Source organism: Chlorocebus sabaeus, chromosome 7, assembly GCF_047675955.1.
Source record: "Chlorocebus sabaeus isolate Y175 chromosome 7, mChlSab1.0.hap1, whole genome shotgun sequence".
In the NCBI taxonomy this organism is placed as follows: domain Eukaryota; kingdom Metazoa; phylum Chordata; class Mammalia; order Primates; family Cercopithecidae; genus Chlorocebus; species Chlorocebus sabaeus.
The window spans coordinates 50,473,950-50,492,850 of NC_132910.1; the positions used below are offsets into that span (position 1 = coordinate 50,473,950).

The 18,901-nt window shown below is 37.7% G+C and overlaps 1 protein-coding gene across 2 annotated transcripts in view; it reads left to right on the forward strand.

Moving 5' to 3' along the window:
• Positions 1–18,901, forward strand: part of METAP1 (methionyl aminopeptidase 1) — an 85,878-nt gene that overhangs the window by 27,267 nt on the left and 39,710 nt on the right. For both annotated transcript variants that reach the window (XM_037990136.2, XM_007999349.3), the window contains exons 2-5: positions 6,755–6,806; positions 12,369–12,481; positions 13,532–13,592; positions 17,478–17,569. In XM_037990136.2, the coding sequence (XP_037846064.1) occupies positions 6,755–6,806; positions 12,369–12,481; positions 13,532–13,592; positions 17,478–17,569 (318 nt within the window). The remainder of the gene's footprint in view (positions 1–6,754; positions 6,807–12,368; positions 12,482–13,531; positions 13,593–17,477; positions 17,570–18,901) is intronic.

Below are 18,901 nucleotides of genomic sequence, written 5' to 3' on the forward strand. Positions count from 1 at the left end.
AATACAGGATTTTAAGGTAATAGGACACATTATGGGTGGTCACATTATGAAAACCATTTAATGTTAATTCTAGCCACTACTTTAGGATGGTTTGGAATAGGAAAGAATTTGAGAGAGGTTCAAGACGGGGAGATACATTGTGAAGCTGTTGTAGTTTGGCAAGTCAGTGGGGCCTAAAATAAGGTGGGAGTTAGTTGCACAGGTTAATTTGATAGATGCTAAAGTAGTGTAACCATACAGTGGGTTCACCTTGCTCGCTGCCTAGACAGAGCTGATTTATCAAGACAAGGCAATTGCAATAGAGAAAGAGTTACTTACTCATGCAGAGCCAGTGTGTGGGAGATGGGAATTTTATTACTCAAATCAGTCTCCTCAAGCATTTGGGTAAGGAAGGAGACCACCCCTTATATTTTCCTATGCCCAATTTCTGCCTCCAAAGAAAGAAGTAGTAAAAACTTAAAGGCAGAAATGAAATCCACAAGCAGACAGCCTGGCACTGTGCCCTGGGCCTGGTAGTTAAAGATCAACCCTTGACCTAACCAGTTATGTTATCTATAGATTCCAGACATTGTATGGAAAAGCATTGTAAAAATCCCTGTCCTGTTCTGTTCCATTCTAATTACCGTTGCATGCAGCCCCCAGTCACCTATCCCCTGCTTGCTCAATCGATCATGACACTCTCACATGGACCCACTTAGAGTTGTGAGCCCTTAAAAGGGACAGGAATTGCTCACTCGGAGAGCTTGGCTCTTGAGACAGGAGTCTTGTCAATGCTCCCGTCCAAATAAACCCCTTCCTTCTTTAACTTGGTGTCTGAGGGGTTTTGTCTGCGGCTCTTCCAGCTACATGGGGATCAGCGTTTTTACAGATAATTTGGTTCGGGGGGTGGGCAGTGAGTCGGTAGTACTGATTGGTTGGGTCAGAGATGAAATCAGAAAGAGTCAAAGCTATCTTCTTGTGTCTGGAATTGGTGGGTTCTTGGTCTCGCTGACTTCAAGAATGAAGCTGTGGACCCTCACGGCAAGTGTTACAGTTCTTAAAGATGGTGTGTTTAGAGTTTCTTCCTTCTGATGTTTGGACGTGTCTGGAGTTTCTTTCTTCTGGTGGGTTCGTGGTCTCGCTGACTTCAGGAGTGAAGTTGCAGACCTTTGCGGTGAGAGTTACAGCTCTTAAAGGCAGTATGTCTAGAGTTGTTTGTCCCTCCTGGTGGGTTCGTGGTCTCACTGGCTTCAGGAGTGAAGTTGCAAACCTTCACAGTGAGTGTTACAGCTCATAAAGGCGAAGCAGACCCAAAGAGTGAGTAGCAGCAAGATTTATTGGGAAGAGTGAAAGAACAAAGCTTCCACCGTGTGGAAGGGGGCCCAAGTGGGTTGCTGCTAGCTGGCTCAGGCAGCCTGCTTTTATTACATTATCTGGCCCCACCCACATCCTGCTGATTGGTCCATTTTTCAGAGAGCTGATTGGTCCGTTTTGACAGGGTGCTGATTGGTGCATTTGCAATCCCTGAGCTAGACACAGAGTGCTGATTGGTGCATTTACAATCCGTTGGCTAGGCACAAAAGTTTTCCAAGTCCCCACTGGATTAGCTAAACATAGAGTACTGATTTTGGTGCGTTTACAAACCTTGAGCTAGACGCAGGGTGCTGATTGGTGCATTTACAATCCTTTAGCTAGACATAAAGGTTCTCCAAGTCTCCACCAGATTAGCTAGATACAGAGTGCTGATTGGTGCATCCACGAACCCCGAGCTAGACACAGAGTGCTGATTGGTGCATATACAATGCTTTTGGCTAGACATAAAAGTTGTCCAAGTCACCACCTGACTCAGGAGCCCAGCTGGCTTCCCCTAGTGGATCCTGCACCAGGGCCGTGGGTAGAGCTGCCCGCCAGTCCCACGCCACGTGCTTGCACTCATCAGCCCGTGGGCGGTTGATGGGATCGGGCACCGCGGAGCAGGGGGTGGCATTCGTCCTGGAGGCTTGGGCTGTGTGGGAGCCCACTATGTGGGGGCTCAGGCATGGCGGGCTGCAGGTCCCAAGCCCTGTCCCGTGGGGAGGTAGCTGAGGCCCAGTGAGAATTCAAGCATGGCGCGGGTGGGCTGGCAGTGCTGGGGGACCCGGCGTACCCTCTGCAGCTGCTGGCCTGGGTGCTGAGCTCCTCACTGCCTGGGGTCGGCAGCACCAGCTGGCTGCTCCGAGTGCAGGGCCCGCGGAGCCTGCGCCTACCTGGAACTTGCGTTGGCCTGTGAGCGCCGTGTGCAGCCTCATTTCTCACCGGCGCCTCACCCTCCACACCTGCCCACAAGCAGAGGGAGCAGGCTCTGGCCTCCGCCAGCCCAGAGAGGGGCTCCTGCAGTGCAGCCGTAGGCTGAAGGGCTCCTCAAGCTTGGCCAGAGTGGACGCTGAGGCTGAGGAGGCGCTGAGAGCAGGGGCTGCTAGCACATTGTCACTTCTCACTCTTGTGCCGAGTCAGTTCCTGTGTAGGGGCCACAAGACCACATAAGCCAGTTTACTCATCTGGATGATGGCACCTGATCCATCAAGTGAAGGGTCTGCAAAATATTTCAAGCACTGATCTTAGGTTTTACAATAGTGTTGTTATCCCCAGGGGTGATTTGGGGAGGGTCATAATCTTGTAGCCTCCAGCTGCATGACTCCTGAAACATAATTTCTAATCTTTTGGCTAATTTGTTAGTCCTACAAAGGCAGTCTGGTTTCCAGGAAGAAGGATTTGGTTTGGGAAAGGGCTGTTATTGTCTTTAAGTTGTTCCCAACCTGTTTGGCACCAGGGAAAAGTTTTGTGGAAGTCAGTTTTTCCATGGACCTGGGGGTGGTGGGGATATGTTTTCAGGGTGAAACTGTTCCACCTCAGATCTTCAAGCATTAGTTAGATTCTCATAAGGAACGTACAACCTGGATCCTTGCATTTGCAGTTCATAATAGAGTTTGTGCTCTTTTATAAGAATCTAATGCCACTGCTGATCTGACAGGAGGTGGAGCTCAGGCTCCACCCGGTAATGTGGTAATGCCAGCCCATCTGCTGCTCACTTTGTGCTGTGCAGCCTGCTTCCTAACAGGCCACCGACCAGTAGTAGTCTGTGGCCTGGGGTTTGGGGACCCTTGTTTTAAACTATAAGTTTCTCCCAAAGTTAGTTTGGCCTGTGCCCAGGAATGAACAAGTTTGGCCTATGCCCAGGAATGAACAAGGACAGATTGGAGGTTAGAAGCAAGACAGAATTGGTTAGGTCAGATCTCTTTCACTGTTTGAGTTATAATTTTGTAGTGGTGGTTTCAGTAGGAAATGACTTGTTCTAGAAGTGAAATGCGAGCACCTTCTCTTAACTCTGACTTTTTTCCTCTTCAGTGATTCACAGTACTGGAAATAAATAAGAATTATCTACGTAGCAAATTCCCAGAGATTCTGATTGAATTTGAAGTGGGGAATAACATGGCTATTTATTTGTAAAGAAAAGCATTCCATAGAATTTTAATGAGGAGCCAGAACTGAGAACCACACTATCCCATTTTAGCTTATAAACCAAAAAAAATAAAATTTGAACTGCCGTCCTACCCTGGCCCCCAGCAACTATCTGAATGGACTCTCCCTTCTTGGCCAGGGCACTCTAACCTGAAAGACTGGTTCAGGCCATGACTGGAAGTGGAAGTTGGAGGTGCCCTTCAAGCATTAGCATCAACACAGACCTTGAGTCTGATAAGAAATATTTACATTCTATTTTCTCTGAAGCCTGTTATGTTACCTGGAGACTTCATTTGCATGGTAAAAACCTTGGTCTCTATAACCCCTTGTCTTAACCCAGACATTCCTTGCTACAGATAATAACACTTTCAACCAATTGCCAGTCAGAATATGTTTAAATCTACCTGTCACCTGGAAGGCTTCTTCCCCACTTTGAGTTGTCCCACCCTTCCAGATGGAACCAGTGTAAGTCTTACATGTATTGATTGATGTGTAAAAGCAAACTGTACCCTGACCACCTTGGGCACATGTCATCAGTACCTCATGAGGCTGTCACTGGTGCATCCTTAACTTTGGCAAAATAAACTTTCTAAAGTGACTGAGGCCTGTCTCAGATATTTTGGGTTCATAAGCTCCTAAATTTAGTAAATTCCTGTTGGTGCTAAAGAAAAAGCATGTTGTCTTGGGTTGAAAACTGAAGTTTTACCTACTGGTTATAATAATGCCTTGGTGTTATTAAATAAGTGGAGAATAAAGAGTAAGACAAAGTGCTTTTCAGCGAGTATTGAATAAGTACATGTGACATGTTAAGCTTGTGGGTGGAGTGAAGTGTGGACATTTTTTAGAGAAAGTAGTATTTGAAACAGACCTAATGGAATGGGTAAAGCTTCTGAGGACACAGTTATAACGGTGAGTGTTTGGTGAGTGTTAGGTTTAGGTAGGTCAGGTTGTACAAAGGGAAGAGATTGAGAAGTGTGGTGTTTGCCTGGGGAACTCTAAATCTAGGTTAGTTAGGTCTTTAGTTCATTTGTTAGAGATGAGGAGGGAAAGATTGCCCAGTTAAGGAGTCTGAAATTAACTCTTCGGAGAATGGATAGTCTTTCAGGATTTTGAGTATTCCTCTTCTACTGGTGAATAAGAGGAAGAAAAAGAGTGAAGTTGTGATTTAGGGAAGGAATATTATTTAGGTTTAGAGAGTTCTTAGGAGATGTGGGAATGTTTTGACAACATTAATGATGTTGAAGACCATGACTTGGTTGCCTCATGGCCCCAGTAAGGAAGAGAAAAATCGGTGTCCTTACGGAGGTGAGAGGTGTTTATTATGAATATTTTGGTTACTTTTTGCTCATATATTTTAAAATATAAGCCCTTAGCTAATGAATCTGTTTTGTGAGACAAGTCCTTATTTAATGAGAATAATTCTATCAGTCCTCTTGTTAAAAAGCTAGAATTTGATGGATGTTTCATGAACCAAGTATAAAGCACTCTGAAATCCTCTGAGGAGAATACATGGCTATTTGAGTAGCTACTTTTCAATGTATATGCTGAATTTCAAAATATTAGTTAATGATGGCTTTGAAGACCCAAGGGAAAATTTCCCCTTTGCCCTCTGAAGGTTCACCAAAAAATCAACTTACAAAAAGCAGATTAATAGGAGAAATGGTATACAAATTTATTAGTGTGCATGGGGGAGAATCACAGAATGTCTAATAACCCACTGGGGTACAGATGCTTATACCCTAGTTCTTAGGGGAAAAGGAGATGGGGAAATGTGGATGTTTTTATGGGGATTGTAAATGATTTTTAGGGGGAACTCAATGGGCTTGAAGAACAAGTGGCCTGGGACAGTCTTTTAGGCCTGCAGATCACACATGGTTTGTGAAGAGTCCTTCCAGGTGTGTTGACAGACTTTAGTCTTTCTTGCTGCGGTATGAATTCAGTTAATGAAAACTCAGAGAAGGGACGAGAGGTCAGCACCCCACCTTTTGTCATATAACCTAACATATTTACACATTCCTTGGATTCTGAGGAATACGACATAGACATTTTTGAGGTGCCATTGTTCTGCTTACCAGACTAACCCAATCTCCCCAAAAGACTGAGCTCGGTTTTAGCTTCAAAACTGAAAAATCTCTAATGTTGTAGATACCTTTGTATACATTTGGAATCTGTTCAGGTTGTAGGCTGTAGAGATAGGGATGACCTGGATTTTCTTCACTTAACTGTTGCCGGCTGTGGAGGCTACAGGAAGAATAAAGAGAAAGTAATGAAGATTCTAGTCAAGGATGGGGAAACTGATCTTTCAGAGTCCCTTGGGCAAGCCTTTACAGAAGGCAGCTTTAGTGTAATATGATTTGATTAACTACATAGTCCTGGGGATTTTTTTTTTTCCCGTGTTTTTTTTTCTTCTTGGCTTTCTTCTTGTCCATGTCTTACTAGTTTTATGTCTACAAAGATAAAACATTTGTAGGACTTTGTGAATTTTCTTAGCATTTTTAATAATTTATTTGCGTAACTTTGAACTCTTTGAAGGAGAAGCCATCAACCTCAAAACATAAAGTCTATGTCTGGTTGAATTATTCTTTTCCTTTATTACTTGAGTTCCTTACTTGAATTCAATTAATTACTTGAATTCATTTTCCTTGTTTGTCACTTCTTACTAGTGTCTGAAATATGTTACATGAACATTTTTTCCTAAATGAAAAGTCTTTTCTAGTTATTAATTCTGATCATTCAGTCAAGCATTTACTGAAACCCTAGTAGAGCCAGGCACTCTGCTTGGCTCTGGGCAATAGTGGTAAACTTTGATACCATCCCTTCCCTCACACAGCTTATGGCCTCAGGACTGTGTCACATAGTAACTACTCACATGGGTGATTTTAGTGTGTGTGTATGACTGATTTGCAACCTAACTACTGTAAATAAAAGAATCTGCAAAAATTTTCTTCCAATTTTTTTCAGTGTGTGATTGGTTGTCTAATGATTCTTTTGAAATACTTCAGAATAATTTGTTGACATAAAATTGAAATATAACTATGACTACTATATAACATTTAGCCTAATGTTCCTTGCTTATTTGAAGTAAAGTTTTGGTTGCTTTTTGAAGTGAATATTGAACAGGTGTCATTTCTTAATTTTTTCCAAATATTTATTTTGCAAAGTTACAGGTCTTGATTTTTGCAAATAGTTTATCGTAACTCTTGCTTATATACAATATTCCTTAAAATGTTTCTCATTAAGGAAGGCCTGACACTAATTTCCTTTTTTGTTGTTTTAGGAATGTTTTAAAGGAAGTTGGGCTACTCACAAGTTACTACATAAGAAAGCAAGTAAGTACAATCACAAATTTTTATACCATTTGTCTTAGAAGTGGCATTTGTGCCAGAAAATAAGAATTCTTCCAGTTCTGAAGGTGTATATTTGAAAGTTCTGAAAGTATAATCCTGAATACTAGAATTATGACATATTTTAAATTCTTTGTGATATGTAATGCAAATAAAATATGTCTGAATAATAATCTTGTTTTACATATTTAACATGAAAATATGAGATAGTTGTTAGTATAGATGGATCTTACTTGAGCCATACCTGATGTTACTCTAATCTTTTGACACCTTCTTGTGTTGCTGGAAATGTTTGCATATAGTAGTCAGGGCTTATGTGAGTGATTTGGCTTCATTTAACCAGATCCCTTTTGGTTTCTTTTAGTTTCAATTTGTATTGCTTTTTCTACTCAAAACTATATTACTTTGTTTTTTGGTGTTTTAATGTTAGTACCTGCAGTCTAATGTTTAATTTCTTTTTTGAAGTTTTGTGTGTAATACCACAAAGTAAAACTATTAGCAGCTTCTTAGCTATTACTGTCAGCCACAGTGATGTAGCTGAAATTCACATAGCCTTTTTTGCTCCAGCTAATTTATCCTGTAAATTCACATCATTAGTGTGGCTGGTCTAAGAAAACCTGTCACAGTTGCCTGAAAGTTGACAAGGGCTTTCTGTTCTGTATAGCGTTGCCATCCTGATGGATCAAAACTTGATTTAATTGGAAGTGGGAAATAACGTGGCTATTTCTTTACATGGTTCTTGGTATAAGGTTTCTGTTTCTACATACGTAATCTTGGTGTCTTATATTCATCTACTTGTGTATTTTTTTTTTTTTTTTTTTTAGGAGTTAGCTGATTTAATGGAGTTTGAATGTAGTTTGTTTTTACCAAAACAAATCTAATTGAGGTCAGCCAAACCACCATTTGAAGGAACAGGGAAATACAGTTGTGAAAAAGATAAATTTTCTGTGGTTGTATAAAGCAACATCTAATGGACATGCTAGGTTGTTGTGGGAGAAATGTGGTTAGAGATGAGGAAAAATGATGTGACTCAGTGTAAGTTTATCAACGCATTAAAGAGGACTTGTTGATTTGTTACCTCTGTCAAAGTTTAGAGATGGATTTAAGTAATCTCACTTAACTTTATTCATTCATGCATTACATACATCCTGTATTTCTAATGTGTTAGGTATTTTGCAGAACTCTTTGAGCCAGTTATTAGCATTTTGTATCCAGGAAGTTAAAGCATTGGTAAGTAATAAAGGGTTGAGGTTAAACAGTATGTTAGTAAAAAAGCCTATAATGGGCCTCTCAGATTTGCTAACTAATTGATGTGTGCCTATTTCTTCAATACTGGATATTTAAGGGAAGGGCTATTTCCTTTTGATTTACACTACAAGGGAATAAACAGCAGGTGTTCCCTATATAAAAAGAAGGTAATTATTACAACACTGGATTTAGGCTATTTACATTTTACTTATATCTCTAGTGTTTAATATGGTGCCATCTTGTAGCTGTTGCTCTCTTGGATCTTTTGGGATAACTTTTTTCGGTGGATAAGCCTGCTGTATTTAATCCCTTTGGCTATGGTGGATAGAGATCATCCTCAGGTGGCCAGCTCCATATCTTTCATACCCTAATAAGTTGACTACAGTAAACGTTGAGTGACAGTCCTAGAGGAGGGAATGGTGTGGAGAAGGGTGATCTCCAGAGACAAGAAGAGTATCGAGAAAAGCATTGGGGGAACACAATGTTGCGCTAGGAAGGAACCAGTGCATCTTTAAAGTTAGCAGTTCAGTCCAAGAAACGATAGTGAGATAACACATAGCAAGCATTTCTTGTCATGAAGATGATGTAGTTAGGTTTTTTTTTTTTTAAGTGTAGTGTCTACTGATGTCCGATTAATATTCATATAGGATATATTGATCTATAATTTGCTTTTAATATATTTGGTTTTGGTATTGAAGCGATTCTGGACTCATGAAATAAAATGGGATATATTTTCCACTTCTATTTTCTGGAAGAGATTATTTCTTTTTTAAATGTTTGGTAGAATTCACCACTGGAACATCTGGATCTGGAGTTTGCTTAATCATAGAAGCTTAATTTTTTAATGCAGGCATTAGGAAATTTTCAAGCAAGTTAAATGACTCAGGTAGTTTTTTTTTTTTTTTTTTAATTTGTCATAGTAAAGAAGACCATTCAGATGGTAAAGTCCTTAATTAAAAGCACATAATGCTGATTCTTGGGTGCATGTTTTTTATGTTGTATCTTCTGTCACAGTGTACCTTAAGCAGCGTTTACTTTTAGTATGATCTGTAGAAGTTGTAGCATTTCACATCTCAAGACTGTATTACTGTACACTTTTTAATGTATCACTGGCATATTCAGTGTGTTTGTTTCTCATTTTCCTGAAGTGAAGGTGGAAGAATTTGGCAAGTATCTTGAATAGCCAAAATTAAGGTATAAAAACCGCATTTAGGTCAGGCACGGTGGCTCACACCTGTAATCCCACACTTTGGGAGGCCGAGGCGGGCAAATCATGAGGTCAGGAGATGAGATCATCCTGGCTAACAGTGTGAAACCCCGTCTTTACTAAAATACAAAAAAATTAGCCGGGTGTGGTGGTGGGCCCTTGTAGTCCCAGCTACTCGGAAGGCTGAGGCAGGAGAATGGCGTGAACCAGGGAGGCGGAGCTTGCAGTGAGCCAAGATTGCACCACTGTACTCCAGCCTGGGTGACAGAGCGAGACTCCATCTCAATAAAAAAAATAAAAAAGAAAAAACAGAACAAAACAAAAAACCCCTCAATTAATAAAATAACTCAAAGTGATACTTTTTCTTCCACTCCCCTACCCATTCACACTAGTGTGCCTGATTTTTGGATTACAGAGAGAAGGTGTTAAGTAATGTCTTAAACTGGCTCCACCAAACTTTGCGACCATGGGTTACTCTAAGTCTCACCTCCAAGATGCTGGAATCACAGGTTTGTGTGAGGATTAAATAAGCAAATCCGTGAGAAATGTTTAGCATGTGTACCATACATAGTAAGTACTCAAAAACTAATTATCATATCTGGAAGACTTGAGTCAGAATTTTGATCAGAAAATCCTGTCCCATGCAAAGCTTAGACATGTTTAGTTATTTTCTGTCAGCTGACCAGAGGAAGCAGCCTGCATACAACTTTTTAAAGAACAAAGCCTGACTGTGATGAACTTTGGGCCAGACCTTGCATGTATCACGTACATATGACACTACCTGCATTTTACCTGGGACTGTTGCATTGTAATGTTTGGAAGACAGCTTACAAATGTTTATTTATACTGTCCTGTTGTACAGTCTTCTCAAAAAGATTAGTTATTGTGCAGTGCTACCATCATCAGCTCAATTCAGATTTATTAATGGTCTATTATGTGGTTAGCACCTAAGGCTAATTGATCCTAAAATGTAAACGAATTTTCTTTTCAAGCGTGAATTTCCGTTAAGTAAATTATACCTAGAGATGAGAGGAACTTGTGATATTCAACTTTAGTTGTCGTGGTAGTTTTGGGTTATACTATTTGTTTGCTTTACTTATTTTTTTGAGACAGTGTTCCTCTGTTGCCCAGGCTGGAGTGCAGTGGTGCAATCACGGCTCACTGCAGCCTTAACCTCCTGGGCTGGAGCAACCCTTCTACCTCACCTCAGCCTTCTGAGTAGTTGGGACTACAGGCATGTGCCACCATGCCCAGCTAAGTTTCATATATTTTGTGGAGACGGGTTTTTCCATGTTGTCCAAGCTGGTCTTGAATTTCTGAGCTCGAGCAGTCCGCCCACCTTGAACTCCCAAAGTGCTGGGATTACAGGCTTGAGCTGCTGCTCCTGGACCTAAATTCTCTTTTGAATGTAGACTGTGGAAGGGTAAAATCCCGATCAACAGGAAGCTTTAAAAGATTTTTACACCCTCACCTTCTCCCTGTTCCCTGCCCAGGAGTATGCTAGTGCAAAAAGCCTGCGTCTTGATTGCTATTCTCTCCTGGGTTTTGGGAGAAAATTATTTTTGAGGTTCATGTTTCAGACAAAATCGCTTGATGCACTTCATAGCTGAAGCAGGCTCAGTTGGCCCCCATTTCAAACTGTTTTCTGTCATGTTTCACCCAAGTAGCAATGAATGAAGTTTGTTTTTGTCCTGTGATGAGAAAGTTTTCCCATTGATATTAACATTCACAGTGACTTTTTGGAATTCCAGAGGGGAGAAAGATATTTTAAAATTCAGTAGCATGGCATCTTTATTTTAAAATTCAGTAGCACGGTATCTTTCTATTCCTTTGTATGTAATAGTATAAATATATTCTCTTCCAAAGTAATATGAATGGATTTTCTATATTTTTGCATTCTTGTCAATTGTACCTTAAGGGCCTTTCCAAAGTTAGCCACATGCTCTTTAAGAGTACTGGACTGGGGCTGGCATTCTTGTGTCACAGCTATGTGAACCACACAGTCTGTTTCGCCATACGTACAATAAAGAAACAACACTAGATTGTCTTTAAGATCTTCTCTAACTTTAACATTTTATGATTACATCTAGTTTCCTTCATTTTGTATTTTAAATAGATTTTTTAAGAGGGGAGTTTTATTTTTCTTTCAGACACTTCTAAAATTAGTTTGAGGTTTGACTTTTAATACCTATGGTAGAATGACAAGAATCAGGAAAAGGTCTGAGTGCACTGGGAGGTGTTTAGGCCAATACTTGGTCCACGAGGGACTTGTATTCCTGCTATTTAAAGTCTTAGGTTTGTAGTTTTATTTTACTATGTGGATAAGAGATGCAGCCAGTGTGTTGACATCACAGGCACCAAAGAGTGTCTTCTGTGTGAGTAGAATTCTTGCGTATATTTCAGTCAGCACATGTAGATTAATAACTGACACGATTGTGTGTATGGATGTGAATCATAATTTTTCTGCTGAACTTTCAACAGATTGTTCCCTCCCTTGTCTTTGCCTTTTTCCTACCTCTTTCCTTTACCCCATTTCTGAAAAGAGGCAAATGATGATCATAAAGTTTTCAAAGTGAATTGAAATACTGACTTGAAAGCCATTGATCAGCTTTGTGAGAAATAATTATTTTTTATTTTAAAGTTGCTTTGGGATTACTTAGGATCTGTTCTTTTAGTAAAAGCATAATTCATTTGTAACATCTGATCTCAGTTGGGTAGCTTTTACTAGGGCTTCTTATTTTAAAATGGGTTTTCTATAAATTGATGTGGCAAGAATCCATTAGGAATGCTGTGTATGAGCTGTTCCTGTTCGATATTATGTAAAAACGTAGTATATGTTTACATGGAGTTTTTTCCTTCTAAGACCTTAGATCTTCGAAAAGGAGTTATAAGGGTTTTTGAGTATAGCAGTAAAGCAGTTGCTTTGGTGATTTAGGTTAGGGTAGAAGTTTGGTGGATTTTTGTGCCTGGGCTTGTTGGCTTGGTTTTAAACGAGATATTCAAAGTATGCTGCTGCTCACTAGCTTGACAACTGAAACATTCCTTTCCCTCCTTCTCTTCTTTCCTCTCACATCTATTCTTCCGGCTCCCAGAGGATGAAAAGGCAAAGCGAGAAGTGTCTTCCTGGACTGTGGAAGGTGATATTAATACTGACCCATGGGCAGGTTATCGATATACTGGTAAACTCAGACCACATTATCCACTGGTGAGTAAATAAGGTAATAAAATCTTAACATTCCAATTTTGAATTTTCCAAAAATGATACTATAGTGAATCATATAATCAGGATTGAGTTTACAAAGGAACTTGCATTTTAGCTCTAAAGCTCTTATGGTACATCATTTGGGAGCTGTTAGTTTGGCAATCATGGAAGAAGTGGAAAAAAAATCAGATGAAATAGGTAAAACTTTTAAAAAGAAGTGTGGGCTAGGGTGGAATAGGTATTTTGTTGCTGGCATGATGGTAGTGTGTATAGTCGTCCCTTGATATCCATGGATGATTGGTTCTAGGGCATCCTCACTCCCCACACAGTTTCCAAAATCCACTGATGCTCAAGTTCCTTAAAGTCAACCTTCCGTATCACGGATAGTGCATCAACAGATGCGGAACCAGGAGGTATGGAGGACTGACTGTATTACACTTTTCTAAAATTATTTTATTATGATATATTTCTCCCTTAATTTAGATATGGCTTTTCTGCCACTCTTTTCGCTTCCTCTATTCTTGGCGGATAAGAGTCGGAGTTTTAATGTAAGAATTCATTCAAGTTGAAATCTATTTGTCACCCTTAAATATTTAAATTCTCTTTACTGATGATTTTCTTTTTATAAAAGGAATACATCTTTAATCTTTAAAATTTGGAAAAATAGGAAAAACATAACAAAATCTTCTTAATTCTGCCTCCCAGAGATAATGACTAGAAACATGTTGGTATATATTTACTTTGAGACATGATTTTATTGTTGTCAGCTTGCCAATTTCTTTGGAATAACATGGGTGTCTTGTTATTAGTCTCTGTCTAATTTTAAATCCTTAATGGCCTTGACTACTTTCCCCCTTTCTAAAATACCCTGTGAAAGGGGTGGCATTACCACTAGGAAAAGTAAAGCGTAATATTGATGAAATATATATCTGTTATAATATTTAAGGTGCCATTTAAAACTTTTAAAAACTTTTGAATGGACTTTTTTTCTCCCCAGTTTTATTTATTTTTTGTTGGTAAATCAGTTTTAACTAACTTCTTTGATGTTTTTAGATGCCAACAAGGCCAGTGCCAAGTTATATTCAAAGACCAGATTATGCCGATCATCCCTTAGGTAAGCTCTGCTATGTTGATGACTACTGCAAAGGGAAGGAATGCTTTCCTTGTTGAAATTTTTCAGTGCTGGACTTCTAATAAATGTGTTTTCAAGCAGCATTAGAACATTAAAGATAATTAAAGATTCTTGCCCCCCCATTAGAAATCTACCTACCTCTGAAAGCACTATGTAGCTGTTAAAGACTATATTTAAAATAATACTGTATTTTATGTTGTTATAACAACTTCTAGAGTTACTAAAAAACAGTTTTAATTTTAATATTCCCTCCTATCTAAATTAAACAATATCTATTTAGGTAAAAGATGGTAGAGACCTGAGTGAATGCATAACTAAAGACTTTGGACTGTAACATTAACAGAAGTAGTAATGGTGGTGATAGTGATAGTAATGATGAGAATGATATGATGATGGTTCTCTAATAATAACTGATATTTATTTTTGCTTAACTGTGTGTCAGGCACTGTGCTAAGTTCTTTGCACGTGTTACTACATTTAACACTTTTAGCATTGCTGAGGTAGGTTCTGTTGTCTTCTCCATTTTTATAGATAATGATACTGAGACACCCAGCGAAGATAGGTAATTTGCAACACAGGTCAGTGGAACAGTCTCTGACCTTAGGGCCTATACACATAATTAATTTAGACTTTGTGAACTTACTGATTTTGCATGTCAAAGAGGATCAACTCTCAGCAATTTTGTGTGGTTTTATCTAGCAAGTTAAGCTATCTTTGCTTTGTTTTCTAAGAAGTAGGGAACTGTATTACATACATTCTTATGATTATCATTTTAAAATTTTAGTTAAACCCTACTATTTCAGAAAAATTTAAGGGAAAGATAGTCTAAATGATAGCATACTGTTGAGGATGTATAATTTCATTATTTTTCTATTTAATCTTAAATGTAGTATTAGCTTGTATTTAAGAAAAACAAGCATAGACAAGGTAAATTCTAACAAATGTTATGTAGTGAAAGTAAGTTCTAGTCCTTAGAGGTAACTGCTATTCCCCTTTATATACAGAACTTTTCAGAACTATTCTATATGTGTAAGCACATTAGGACCCTGTCCCTGCCATCTATACACAAATAGAAAAAATTATATATACCTTTTCACTTTGCTGTATTCGCTTAATATGTCTTACAAATGTGTCATATAAAGCCACCTCCTTTTTAGTGAATGAAGTATTCGGTTATGTGGATGTATCATATTTTGTAAGCCAGGCTCCTACTAATGAATGTTTAGAGCATTTCGAGGTTTTTGCTTATTGCAATTTGATGGCAGTAACTACTCTTATATTTATATCTTTGTCCATGTGTCAAGAGTATTTCTATAGGTTGATAATCTAAAATAGCGGGATCAAAGGATACATACGTTTTTGATTTTGAGAGATATTACAAATTTCAGAGATTTTTCCAGTTGTTACTTCCATTAAAAATACATGGATGTCTCTTTTCTGCTATATTTTTCCCCAGCATAGTGTATTACAAAGCTTTATGATCGGAAAGACAAAAAATGTTATTTTGCTATTATTTTAATCTGCATTTTAAAATTATGAGTAAGGTTGAGCATCTTTTCATATATTAAAGTCATTTATATTTTCTTTCCTTTTGTAATGTTTATTCATATCCTTAAGCTTTTTTCCCTGTTAGAGTACTAGTTTTTTCCATATTGATTTATAAATGTTCTTGGTATATTAACAAAAATAACCTTTTGATGTATGTTTTTAAAACTTTTTTTCCAATTGACTGTTTATGTTTTGTCATAACATTTATTACAGACTTTGAGTATCCTAACATAGTAAAATTTATCAGTGTTTTATTTTACAGTGTGTATGGCTTTATGACCTAGAAAGACCTTTTTGGTGCAGAAGTTATAAAAAATATATTCCTATGTTTTCTTCCAGCATTTTTATGGTTTCAGTCTTTTTTATGTATGATAAAAATCATTTATAGATCTGAAACTTACTTGGTATAAGGAGTTAAATAGGGATGCAACTTAATTTTTTTTTCTCGGAAGAATACCTGGTTATTATTTAAAACCAATTATTTAAAAAATCAGCCTTTCCTTACTGATTTGAAGTGCAGCCCATATTGATGTGTTATGTTCTCACATGTCTTTGGGTCTGTTTCTGGATTCTATTCTGTTTCACTAACCTATTTGTCTAATCATGTACCACTGCCAGACTCTTAATTATCCTAGCTATATAATGTTTAAAATTTAGTAGGCCTTGTTGCCCCTACCTTTCCTCTTTTTCAGAATTTTCCTGGCTATTCTTGCATGTTTGTTTTTTCATGTGAAATTTAGAATCAGCTTGTCTGGTTCTCAAAATTATCCTGTTGACTTTTTTTTATTGGGATAGTATTAAATTTATAGATTAATTTTGGAAGAATTGACATCTTTACAATATTGAGTCGTCTTGTCCAGGAACAGGGTATGTTTTTAAAATTTTATTTGACTCCTTTTATGTCGTTCAGTTGGGTTTTCAGTTTTCTTTATCTAGGGATTTTATTGTTAAATTTATTCCTGGGTACTTTATCTTTTTAGTTGTTTTTGTACATAATAGCTTCTGTATTTTTTAGCTCATTATTTGTACGTGGGAAAGTTATTGATTTTGATAAATTTATCTTACAATATGCCAACTTGCTGAATTCTTATTTCTGGTCATTTACCAGGTGATTGTTCTGTTCTAGAGATATTTAATCATATCTGAAAATGATAAGAATTTTGTCCTTTCCTTTCTAGTTTGATATGTCTTATTTCTTTCTCTTGTTAATTTCATCTGCTAGTATTGCCAGGTGTTAAATAATAGTGCCGATAGCGGGCATTCTGTGATGTTGGTTCTCAGTTTGAGATTTATATTTATCATGTCAAGGTGGTAGCTGGCCATGTTATCAGAATTAACTTTCCTTCTAGATTATTATTTACTTTTACTTTCTTAATTTATGAATGATGAATTGGATTAATAGATTTGCCAGTATTGAACTATCCCTGCCTTCTGGTACGAATCTCACCTGCATCCTGATGTATTGTGTTTTTTGGATTCTGTTTGTTAATATTTTATTTGGAATTTTTCCATTAGTACTTGTGGAATAAGATTAGTTGTACTTGTAAATAAGATTAGTTGATGACACTATTTTTGTTAGATTTTGAGTTAATTGCTACCCTGGCTTTATTACTTTTCATGTATGTAAAACTGTAAGTTAACAAATTTTATTCGTGAAGATTTTTAGGGCAATAGTTTTAAAACTTTAAAACTTTTTGAAGTTGGAAATGACTTTTATAGCATGATCTTTGTATGTGTATATAAATTAACAAAGATTTAATGGCAGCACTTATTCCTACTCCTTATAATACAAGTATAATACTTTGTTATGCTGTTCTAATATTTTCTATCCCATTTATTTACTTTTAAAAAATGTTAAGTGTAGCCCAATAAAAGGTCACAAACTGGAATTTGAAAAACGCTTGCTTTGGTTCCTGTTTCAGAAAATAGTGTAATTAATTCATCAGTTGTTGATGTATAGTTGCTTCATGAGATGATTATGAAAGTTATTTGTAAATTCTATGGTACTTTTCATATGTGTGTCATTTACTGAGTTTGATTATCACACTGCCTGGCATATAATAAGTACTCCATAAGTATTGGCTGATTTCTAATAGGTCTGAAAATTTATGCTTTATAATTTTTTCTTTAATTGGTTTAGCAAGTTTCCCTTTGATGTTGAAAATGTTTTTTTAAAAAGTCTAACCTAGACCATCCCAAATTATGAATTACTGTTGTGTGAAACAGACTGCTGTTTTTATGCCACAGGTATATAATTATGCAAATAAATATTACATTTTTGCATTCATTTTGGTTTTACTTACCGGTTTTTCATTTCAGGAATGTCAGAATCCGAACAGGCTCTTAAAGGTACTTCTCAGATTAAATTACTCTCATCTGAAGATATAGAAGGGATGCGACTTGTATGTAGGGTAAGAGTTACTTTTTTGCCATGGGGTAGGAAATGTTTAAGCAGTACTTGGACATGAAGTCAGTGGTTTGCTGATTTATAAAGATAGCAAATGTTATATTGTTAGACTGACTAACCATGCCTTTTTTTTTTTTTTTAAACTTTTTTTTGAGACTCAGTTTTGCTCTTTCACCCAGGCTGGAGTGCTGTGGACTGGAGTGCTCTGCTTACTGCAACCTCCGCCTTCCGGTTTCAAGCGATTTTCCTGCCTCCTGAGTAGCTGGGATTACAGGTGCCCGCCACCACACCTGGCTAATTTTTGTAATTTTAGTAGAGACGGGGTTTCACCATGTTGCCCAGGCTGGTCTCGAACTCCTGACCTCGTGATACACCCGCCACGGCCTCCCAAAATGCTGGAATTACAGGCGTGAGCCACCATGCCTGGCCTTTCTTTGTATTTTTAGTAGAGATAGGGTTTCACCATGTTGGCCAGGCTGTTCTCTAACTCTTGACCTCAGGTGATCTGCCCGCCTTGGCCTCCCACAGTGCTGGGATTACAGGCATGAGCCTCTGTGCCTGGTTTAGCCACGCTTTTCATTAAACTATTGTTAGTATATAATTTTAGTCAACAGTTGTTTTCTTCTTAAAAGCCTGTTTCGGAATTAATCTGATGGATAGTCTATAGATGACAATCCTTTTCATTTATTTTCTGTATTCTTTTTTAAAAGAAACAAATTCTTTATGATATTTAAAAACATCATGTCATTTTATTTTCACAAGTCATCATAACATAGGACAAAGTTTAAGGTTCAGAGGGTTACGCTATTGGCCTTTTTGTGAAATACCTATGATGAGTGATAGTAGTGGTTGGTACTTACCAGGTGAAATCACATATTTATTCTGAAGAAAGATATAATACATTGGTATTATTCATTTAGATAAGATTCTTAAGGTTTCTGTTCAGTGCTTTAAAGTGATTTGATTCTAATTTTGTTTGATATTCTGGAGAACTTTCTATTCCTATGACTTACTTGCTGTGATTCTTTGAGGAATTCATTTATCTTTTTTTTTTTTTGAGACAGGGTCTTGCTGTCACTCAGACTAGATAGAGTACAGTGGCACAATCATAGATCATATAGATCATAGCTCATAGCTTACTGTAACCCCAAACTCCTGGGCTCAAGCTGTCCTTCCACCTCAGCCTCCTGAGTAGCTGGGATCACAGGCGTGTGCCCACTACACCTGACTACTTTATTATTTTTTTTTAAGAGACAGGATTTCACTATGTTGCCCAGGCTCATCTGTTCCTTTTTCTTTTCCTCTACTTTTCCCCATTATAGAAATGAGAGAAGAC